This window comes from Malaya genurostris, chromosome 2 (genome assembly GCF_030247185.1).
Source record: "Malaya genurostris strain Urasoe2022 chromosome 2, Malgen_1.1, whole genome shotgun sequence".
NCBI classification, from domain to species: domain Eukaryota; kingdom Metazoa; phylum Arthropoda; class Insecta; order Diptera; family Culicidae; genus Malaya; species Malaya genurostris.
This window is the reverse complement of record NC_080571.1, coordinates 203,103,040-203,114,317: the sequence shown is the minus strand read 5'-3', so window position 1 is coordinate 203,114,317 and position 11,278 is coordinate 203,103,040. Positions and strand designations below refer to the sequence as shown.

Below are 11,278 nucleotides of genomic sequence, written 5' to 3'. Positions count from 1 at the left end.
GTTTTCGAACAAAGCGCTTGACATTTGCGTAGCCTATTTGTATGAGAACAGTGATGCTAATCTAAAAAAACCCCTTCTTAGTCCACTTAGTGGAATTTTTAAAGATCTTGAAAAATCACCATAGGTGGGAGGGGGGGTTTGCATGAAATTTCCGAAATCGAAAAAAAAATTTGCAGCCAAAAGTCTTAGAATTTCATGAAACGTCGAGATTTAGTGTCATGTCATAAAAAAATTTTAAAAATCGACTTTCTTTGACTTAGAAAAAATATTAAAACTCTTCTAAGTCGCAGAAAGTTGATTTGTTCAAACAAACATTTTTTGGACAACACTAAATCTCGACGTTTCATGTAATTTTTGGCACCAAAAAATAATTTCGATTTCGGAGGTTTCATGTACTCCCCCCTATGGTGCTTTTTCAAGATCGAAAATTCCATGTCCGATTTAGCTCAAATTTTGCATGAGGACTTTTTTCGAGGTGCTTAAACTTTTGAACCATAGCGCTTTACGAAATTAGAGGTGATCCCAAAATATTGGCACCCTTATATACATTAGAGCGGTAAAAAACAACGTGTTATGTCGTATACGTCACTTATATCATTATATCTCCGGAACCAAAAGTCACAGCCATTTGGTCTTCGAACTCGATCAATGGTGCGATAGTAGCTTTCAAACGAGCCTAAGTTTGCAAAAATCGGTTCAGCCATCTCTGAGAAAATTGAGCCACTTATACAATCATATCTCCGGAGTCAAAAGCCACAGCCATTTGATCGTTGAACTTGAGCAAATTGAGAAAATTGAGCGCGTATAAATATCTTTGAAAAGTGCACGCACACACATACAGACATTTTCCGATCTCGTCGAGCTGGGTATATAACACTATGGGTCTCCGAGGCTCCGTTCGAAAGTCTGGTTTTCCAGCAATTCTAATACCTTTCTATAGAGAAAGGCAAAAAGCTAAATAATATCTTTGATTAGATTCCCTGAAAGTTCAGGATGATCTGTTAATGAGTGAATTTTGCCGAATAATTTCTTGTGGTGCAATTGGACTCTGTAAACCCTTTAGAATTTCATTTTTCCAACTAAATAGTTTGTATAAACATTCAACTACTCGCCAACTTTTTTGAATAACAAACATGAAAACAGCAAAATAACCTTCTGGTTTATCCGCTTGCTCTTATAAACATAGAAAAACAATTTGAAGCCGTGCAGCGAGCCATTGCTGGACCGTAAATTTTTCCACGGACTTTGATTCTACGATGTTTTATTGTATTATGATATTTTTCTTGACTTTTTGAAGGCTAAAACTAACACAAAAATTAATTGTTTGTAAAAATTGCATAGAAAAAATATATTTCATTTTTGGTTTCAGTTTATTGTATCATCAGTGATATGTCAAAGCTTCAGTCAAATGTGTTTATTTGTTAAAAACTGGTATGGTTCTGTTAAAAAAGTGATGTAGTGATATGAGTATTTATTTGAATTGAAAGTGAACAGCATGTCCGCAAGTTTCATAATAATCTAGTTAGTTTAGATGTAGAGTACCATCAATGTATGCATGGTGAGTGAGACACAAATTTGCACTATGTTAGTTCTTATCTATTGAAAGAAACGACATCATCATTTGGCTTTTAGTAAAAAAAAAACATTTATTTGTTTAGAAAACGTATTATACAAGAAAACGATTTTATTATTTCTGAACACAACATCAAGGTTTTTTAACTAGCTTTGATAAAATTGAAATCTCTTAATTTTTAATACACAAAAACCTCAATTTACACGCCTTATATATGTATATATGTATACATATGTGCATGTATATGTGCATATACATAAATATTTTTATACATATACATAAGTACATTCACTTCATCAATCTATATATGTATAAAGATATACAAATATATGCACGAATACGTGTCTACATATATACATATATAAGGCGCATAAATTGAGGTTTTGGTGTATTGTTATTATTTTTATTATTATTATTATTATTATTATTATTATTATTATTATTATTATTATTAATATTATTATTATTATTATTATTATTATTATTATTATTATTATTATTATTATTATTATTATTATTATTATTATTATTATCATTATTATTATTATTATTATTATTATTATTATTATTATTATTTTTATATTCGTATTTAAACCCGGCTTTGTCCTTTCAATGCACTATGGTCCGAAGCGGGAAATTAGCGTGGTCCTTATGTAGATTGAAATCTAAAATCTAACTTTCTTAATTGAACTCAAAAATGATTTTGTTGTACAATAAAGTTGTAGGAAATTTTATTGCGAGCAATATTGCTGAAAAAGCACCTCTCTAGCTCTTCATTTGATCGAGTTACATCAATTTTCCCGAGTAAGTAGGGTGGCTCCCGAAAAATCACTTTTTTGTTCCAACTTTTATGTGAAATGTTCCACCGAAAAGTAGTCATTAGAAGAGTTGTTGATCTAATTATTGCGTACAATTTTGCTCAACTAAGCTTTTTCATATGAGCTACTAGTAAAAAGTTATGATTGTTTTTTCATCAAAAATAAGTCAAGTTTCAAATATCAATATTCATTAGATGCCAGATCGATAAAAATGTATACTATGCGGTTCCTGGAAGGTTATAATATAAGTAAAAATTTAAGAGAAAATTGGAAGGGTGTTATTTTTTTAACTTATTTAAATTAGTTTCAAAAATACCTTCAAAAAACATTGCATAACTTATTTGCATTTATTTTTTTTTTTTTCAGATATATTTTATTAAGGCACAATCTGTTAAAGTTTATGATGCCAAGGGCTTTTCCCTGTGGGTCCTCAGGAAACACTCTTGAAGATCCGGCGTGTGTCCCTCATCGATGGGAGTGGTTCTTCGTGGCGGTGATGATGGAAACATGGGAAAAATTCTCGTGACATGGAAACATTTCAAAGGTTGCCGTATTCTTTTGTGGGTCCGCGGTAAACACCCCCGGGTTACGAGAACCCGGCGGGTGGCCCGCATGTTGACTGGGGCGGCTTTCCGTGTGCGTTTATAATGATGTTGCCGAAGAGAATGAAAAAAAAAAAACAAAAACATGGGGAAGTAAATGTTGTGGAAAACGGAGTGGAAAAAAGGGTATGGGAACGAATGACTAAAAACGACAAAGATCTAATTAGTTTACATCGAGATGGTGAAGAGACGGGGGAAGGGATATGCGAAAAAGTTAGTGACAGCAAGAAGATCTTGTTAGTTTCGATAGAGATGGTAGACAGGCAGGGGATCGGGAGAATCGAGCGGATGTTAGTGCCGAACCTGTAGGTGAAGATTATTCTTAACCTCGCCAAGGAAAGGAGAACTTTCTATGCCAGATGCAACGGATCACACTTGTATATTTATGTGTTTAAGGTACTTGTATATGAGCATCATATATGAAATATCCCGATTTGCCAACACATCTCGAACAGGTACATCAGGTGGTCTACCTCGGGCCCTGAGGGAGTCCTTCAATAAAAACCTGGCGTCAGTATACTCCACGCACGTCCACACGATATGCTCGATGTCCTGATAACCGTTACCACAAGCGCAGAGACCGCTCTCTGCGAGCCCAATACGCCGGAGATGCGCGTTGAATGTGTAGTGATTTGACATGAGCCGAGACATCACGCGAATGAAATCGCGACTCACGTTCATCCCCCTGAACCAAGGTTTCGTCGATACCCTAGGGATAATGGAATGCAGCCATCGTCCCAGTTCGCCATTGCTCCATGAAGTTTGCCAACTTTCGAGAGTTTTCTGACGAGAAATACTGAAAAATTCATTGAAGCAGATTGGTCTTTCATAAATATCACCTTCCAATGCGCCCAGTTTAGCCAATGAGTCTGCCTTTTCATTGCCCGGAATGGAACAATGCGAAGGGACCCAGACTAACGATATTGAATAAGACCGTCCAGCTAAAGTTCTCAAGTGTTCCCGTATTTTCCCCAGAAAATATGGGGGATACTTTCCTGGCTTCATTGCCCGGAGAGCTTCTATTGAGCTTAGACTGTCCGTGACGATGAAGTAATGGTCTTTGGGCAAGGTTTCAATGATCTCGAGGGTGTACTGAATGGCAGCTAATTCTGCGACGTAAACTGAAGCCGGATCACTGAGTTTGTACGAAGCGGTGATGTTCTGATTGAAGATACCGAAGCCTGTGGACTCGTTGATGTTTGATCCGTCAGTGTAAAACAATTTTTCACAGTTGACTGTTCTAAGTTTGTTATAAAAAATATTAGGGGCTACTTGAGGGCGTATGTGATCCGGAATTCCACGAATCTCTTCTTTCATGGATGTGTCGAAAAACACAGTAGAATCAGAAGTATCCAAGAAATGAGCACGGTTGGAAACAAACGAAGAAGGATTAATATTCTGAGCCATGTAATCAAAATACAAGGACATAAAACGGGTCTGAGAATTAAGCTCGACAAGCCTTTCGAAGTTTTCAATCACCATCGGATTCAAGATGTCGCATCGGATTAGCAAACGATATGAGAGATCCCAGAATCGATTTTTCAACGGTAAGACGCCCGCAAGCACTTCGAGACTCATCGTATGAGTCGACTGCATGCAACCTAAGGCAATACGCAAACAACGATACTGAATTCTTTCCAGTTTAATGAAATGGGTGTTCGCGGCGGATCGGAAACAGAAGCATCCATATTCCATTACGGACAATATCGTTGTTTGGTACAGCCTGATCAGGTCTCCTGGGTGGGCACCCCACCAAGTTCCGGTTATTGTACGAAGAAAATTGATTCTCTGTTGGCATTTTTGTTTCAGATACCTAATGTGACATCCCCAGGTGCCTTTGGAGTCGAACCAGACCCCGAGATATTTAAATGTGAAGACCTGAGCTATGGTTTCACCTCTGAGTTGAAGCTGTAATTGGGCTGGCTCTTGCTTCCTTGAAAATACAACCAGCTCAGTTTTCTCCGTAGAGAATTCAATACCCATTTGAATAGCCCATGCGGATAAGTTGGCAAGAGTATCTTGTAACGGTCCTTGCAGATTGCCAGCTTTGGGTCCTATAATGGACACAACGCTGTCGTCGGCAAGTTGTCTTAGCGTGCAAGATGTGTTTATACATTTGTCGATGTCGTTTACGTAAAAATTGTATAAAAGGGGGCTTAAACATGAGCCCTGAGGAAGACCCATGTAACTGAATCGTATTGTCGACAAATCACCCTGTTCAAAATGCATGTGTTTCTCGAACAATAGATTATATAAAAAGTTATTCAAAACTGGTGAAAGACCATGCTGATGCAACTTCTCAGATAGAATTTTTATAGAAACTGAATCGAAAGCCCCCTTGATGTCAAGGAAAACAGATGCCATTTGTTCTTTACGAGCAAATGCCATTTGAATTTCGGTTGAGAGTAACGCAAGACAATCGTTCGTTCCTTTGCCCCTGCGGAAACCGAATTGTGTATCTGAAAGTAAGCCATTAGTCTCGACCCAAGTATCTAAACGAAAGAGAATCATTTTTTCGAACAATTTCCGGATACAGGAAAGCATAGCAATCGGCCGATACGAATTGTGGTTAGAGACTGGTTTCCCTGGTTTTTGGATAGCGATAACTCTCACTTGTCTCCAGTCATGTGGCACAATATTACCCTCTAGCAACTTGTTGAATAAATTCAATAAGCGCCTTTTGGCAGAGACAGGCAAATTTTTCAACAAGTTGAATTTAATTCTGTCTAGCCCTGGGGCTTTATTGTTACACGACAAGAGCGCAAGTGAGAACTCCATCATCGTAAACGGTGTTTCGTTTATGTTCGATGTCGCGACGCGGGTGATCTTCTCTTCCGGAACAGAGTCGGGGCATACCTTTTTCGCGAAGTCGAATATCCAGCGATTTGAATATTCCTTACATTCATTCGTATTATTTCGATTGCGCATTCGTCGGGCGGTGTTCCAAAGAGTGCTCATTGATGTTTCTTTTGTTAGTCCATCCACGAATCGACGCCAGTAACCACGTTTTTTAGCTTTAATCAAACTTTTCATTTTAATTTCTAGCGCCGCGTATTCGCGATAATTATCCGGTGTTCCATATTTCCTAAAATTTTTATACGCTGAAAACTTTTCTGCGTTAAGTTCTGAGCACTCTTTGTCCCACCATGGGTTTGGAGTACGAATGTTAGTTTTTGTGCCAGGTACACGTTTCGTCTGAGCTTGAATCGCGGTTTCGAGTATTAGGCCAGCCAAAAACGTGTATTCATCGTTCGGAGGAAGCTCTTGAGTAAATTCGATCTTCTCGGATATCGAGGACGCGTAGCTTTTCCAATCAATGTTTCGTGTGAGGTCATACGAAACATTGATTGTCTCCGATGGTCTTAAACCGCTGTTGATTGAAATTACGATAGGCAGGTGATCGCTACCGTGAGGATCATTGATCACATTCCACTTGCAATCTAATCGTAGCGAAGTCGAGCAAAGGGATAAATCCAGCGCACTTGGCCTTGCTGGTGGTGCAGGAATCCGTGTCATTTCTCCCGTATTCAAAATTGTCATATTGAAGTTGTCGCAGATATCATGGATCATAGTTGATCTATTGTCATCAAGAAGACAACCCCATCCCACACCATGTGAGTTAAAGTCTCCTAAAACTAACGTAGGTGCAGGAAAGAGTTCTATGATATCACAAAGCCGTCGGTGCCCGACCGAGGTTCTAGGAGGAATATATATAGAAGCAATGCAAAGATCTTTACCTTTGATTCTAGCTTGACATGCGACTACTTCAATGCCTGGAGTCAGAGGGAGGTTAATATTTGCATTTATTAACTTGCACCAGTTTGTTTGAATGGTGGTCGAGATAATGAAAATTTCTGTTCATAGATTTATCATGGCCAACTAGTTCGGAATAACCATATTAAACAGTATCTCTAATCCTCAGCTGCTCAAACTGAAATGAAGTAGTTATATTGGTAATAAATGAATTAAAATTGTTCTGCAATCTATTTTCAGCTGTAGTTTTTGTGTCTCATTTCTCGAAAGGACAATGTATGTAACATTTGTAAAACTAATTTGATACTATTATTTTGCTGAAGGAAGTATAGTTGATACGTTAAAGCGTTTGAGAGTTATGCAATGTTTTTGAGTTTTTTGAAATTATTTTTAAAACTAATTTAAATAAGTTAAAAAAAATAACACCCTTCCAATTGTCTCTTAAATTTTTACTTATATTATGACCTCTCAGAAACCGCATAGGATACATTTTTATCAATCTGGCATCTAATGAATATTGATATTTGAAACTTGACTTATTTTTGATGAAAAAACAATTATAACTTTTTACTGGTAGCTGGTCATATGAAAAAGCTTAGTTGAGCAAAATTGTGCGCAATAATTAGATCAACAACTCTTCTAATGACAACTTTTCGGTGGAAAGTTTCACAAAAAAGTTGGAACAAAAAAAGTGATTTTTCAGGAACCACCCTACTTACTCGGGAAAATTGATGTAACTCGATCAAATGAAGAGCTAGAGAGGTGCTTTTTTCAGCAGAGTTGCTCGCAATAAAATTTACTACAACTTTACTGTACAACAAAATCATTTTTGAGTTCAATTAAGAAAGTTAGATTTTAGATTTCAATCTAAATAAGGACCACCCCAGTAATTTTTTTCATCAAAAGGAGCGCCATTGGATTACAAACAACTTTTGTGAAGACACCAACTACAAAAAAATAATATTTAATAGTGAAAATATTTTTGTCAAGCTAATTTCCCGTTTCGGACCATAGTGCAATGGTTACTTCGCCGGGGGGTTCTTTTTCATCACTGAAACTTTTAATTCCTCGTATGAAAATGTTAGAAAAATGTTATTTCTAATCAATTAATCAAGTTAATGGTAACAAATGAACATTTTTGAAAATTTGTGTACAATTTCATGAAAATTCGCAGTAGTGCTCCGATGAAAATTAGTAATCATGTTAGATCGAAAATAATGTCTTAAAACGTAAAAATATGCTTTTGAGCATTAAAATTCGTAAAAATACGCGCTAAGCATACGTAACCTTTACTATATTCAAGTATCATCACAAGATTGCGAAGAGTTCAAGTTCAATGACGCTGAAATTAGGTTCGAAACTGGCTTCAAACAAACGGTTTGACAACAGTTAGGGTGAAAATTGGGTTAGTTTTGGCATCAAGTAAAAACGACTGAATTCCAGAAAGTATGCTATTCTTCTACCACCTCTTACGCAAAGAAATTCGTTTATAAATCCATACTACCCTTTACAAACTGATTACAGGTGTTTGTTTACGTTATAAGTTTTGACTTTGTGGTTAGTTTTAGTCATCGTCTGTTATGACCCATCTTCCACACAACAATATGGCGAACTTATCCCGTCAATCAGAATATTATTTTGCCAATATAGCAACTATCAATATCCAATTTTGAACAAATTAATATTAAACTGAGAAGTATACCAAAAGGTAAATCACTTTACACTTTGTCTGAATTCACAAATTCAGATTTGGCGAGGTTAGAAAAGTTTAGGAGAGATTGTATAAGATTTGCAAGTGTAAGCAAGTCTAGGAAAGATTGCGCGTGATTAAAAACGTTTAGGAGAGATTACGCAGGATTAGCAAATTTAGAGAAGTTTAACAGGGATTTAAAAAGGTTAAGAGGGACCATGCGGGATTAAGTGAAACTATTGGCACAATGACATAGGCTAAAATGAAATCTAGAGGCCCTGCTAGTTTAGAAGTGATACTCAAGAGTTGTAAAATCGGTAGGAAAATTTTTAATTACTTCATCTTTCCAACGATTTCTGATAAAAACGGACGAATTTATTTGAAATATCATAGTGGAAGAAAAAGTTAGTGAAGAAGTGGAACATTACACTGGTTTCTGTTTGAAAAAATGTTGGTACGAAAAAAAGTAACCTAGCCCAATTTCACACATTTCTAAAGATTTTCCATGCTTAATCTAAGTTTACACTAGAAAAAGTAGCGGTAATCACTTTGAGATCGATTTTCTTCCACTCCGGGTTTACTTTTATTGCTGATATCTATTTGTACTATTGAATATTGTTGACGAAAAAATCGTTGCAAATTACAACTGCCGATATGAGAATTTTCAGAAGAATCCCTTTCTTTGTTCCATTTTTCATTTGCAAGTGTCGCTACCGATAATTCATTTTTGCAACAATATGCCTATTGCGGAAGAGATGGCTTTGGTAGACAAACGCTATAACTATTCTATTCACGTATAATTCGTCTAGACCTTTTTAAAACATTTTGAAATTTAAAAAAATACTTATTTTATTGATTTGGCTTTTATTTTTTTTTAATCACCACGTTTCTTAAAGGATACTTTATTTGGATTATTATTTTAATTAATTGTTAAGCACCACGACTTTTCAAAAGTTTTTGGTTTTTTGTGACGGTCTGATTCAGAATAAATAAGAAATCCAATAGAACAAGGGGCAAACGTGCAATCATGGGCAGCATGAGTTTTTGCTAGAACTTTACTTCACTAGGCGATTACTATTGTTGCAGTTAGATACTGTCGTTCTATAATTTGCTTCTACTAATATTATCTTTTTATTCTAGAACCGCCAATCACTGGACTGCGCATAAGACTGTAATCAGAATTCTCTCCGAAAGAGAAAGCTTCATCAGTATGCACCGGTATATGATATCTTCAATATTTTGAGGGATCAATTTACAAAATGACGAAATATTAATGTTAATCCTAATCACCATCGTAGTATGTCTCAATAAAAATTAAACTAGCCCATCAGATAATTCCAGTGCAACTGATAGCGGCCTTAACATTCAATTCTCAATTCCTATTTTATTGAAACCATAGAAAATTGCAATCATTATAGAATAATGCTTCAACATCTCGCTGAGCCAAATTAAATTGTCTTGCTGGAATCTTAGCTTAGCACCTGCGTACTAGAAATCACGATAGTGCATTTTATTTAAACACAAAACAATACGCTTATCGATGGAAAAATAGTAGCAATGCGTTAGTGCAGTAATCTACATTGTTTTCGTGTATTACATACTCGAATGAAGAAAGCATAACTGGAAAGGCTGTGAGAAACCTGAACACTACGAAAATAAAATTGTTGTCAAATTGAAGCGCAGCAGAGTAGGAGCAACAATCAAGAAAGTGTACCGATTATAAGGATAGAGACAATAAGCAATGTCTGTAGGTTATCTGATATTGAATACTTGATTAACTGACAAACTGCGCACTAATCGAAGACTAACCCTGAGTGAAAACAATAACGATATCAATATTATACAAGGGGAAAGAAAATGGTATAGTCCATTGTTGGGGTCGGTCCTCTGAGGAGGTTAATTTACTACCGTTGCCTAGATGCGCTAAAGACAATTTACTGTTAGCAAACCGATATACAATGTGCAAAATACTAGTATTCCTTCAGTATGGGAAACACTATGGTAGGAAATCCGATAGTAAATTATTTAATTTTATCCTGTAAGCACGCTACAGTAATATTAAGTTGACATCAACAGATTTATAATATTGACAATTCTACTAAACCAATCATATAACTGAATAGTGAATCAATCTGTATATATTGTGAAACGAAATAGGAATCGAAATTCAAACTGTTACATAAGTGTTATATTTTATTGATCAAGTCGAAACAAACTGATTTTTATGAAAAAAACTGTAACTTTTTTATTTTCTGACGACAATCCTACAAGTTTATTTGCGCAAGCTTCGGTTGGACATAGTCTAATATAGTACCGATGAAATCCATTTTATTATTGCCGTATCACTTGAGCACCTCACTATTGTAGTGACAGTTTGTCACATCTGGCAAAAACTTCACGGCTTTATTTAATGGAATTGTACTTTGCAAACACTAATACAAACTCATCCTTATGTTAGTAATGAGAAGCTTGGTTTAAGGTACGCAGTAGCAATTTCATTTGCAAATCTAGCTTTCCCTGTCTGAAATCAATTCTGACATAGATTTCGTCAATCGCGAGAAGACATGCTATATACTTCGATAGAACTCGGTCATGTAACAACGACGTGTACTTCAACCAGAAGTTCAGTTGCTTAAAAGCACGAAATAAACGGTAACCGAGTAACAGACGGAATCACTTCTCTCAGCAATTCATTGGATTTCGATTGTTTTCTTTTTTGATTGTTTCACATCTTGACATTTTTTCACTTGCTTTAACGATAGATAGTTCTCATGGCATCTGTTGTAATTCGTGTTATCCTTAAGTTATTAAATCCCAAATGACGACAACATTTTTGCGGCCA

The 11,278-nt window shown here is 36.0% G+C and overlaps 1 protein-coding gene across 1 annotated transcript in view; it reads left to right on the top strand.

Moving 5' to 3' along the window:
* The window catches only part of LOC131427156 (phospholipid-transporting ATPase VD), a 206,240-nt gene extending 195,561 nt beyond the window's left edge, over positions 1-10,679 (top strand). The window contains exon 12 of the mRNA XM_058590116.1: positions 9,577-10,679. Coding sequence (XP_058446099.1) covers positions 9,577-9,611 — 35 coding nt within the window. The 3' untranslated portion in view covers positions 9,612-10,679. The remainder of the gene's footprint in view (positions 1-9,576) is intronic.
* The last annotated feature ends 599 nt before the right edge of the window (positions 10,680-11,278 follow it).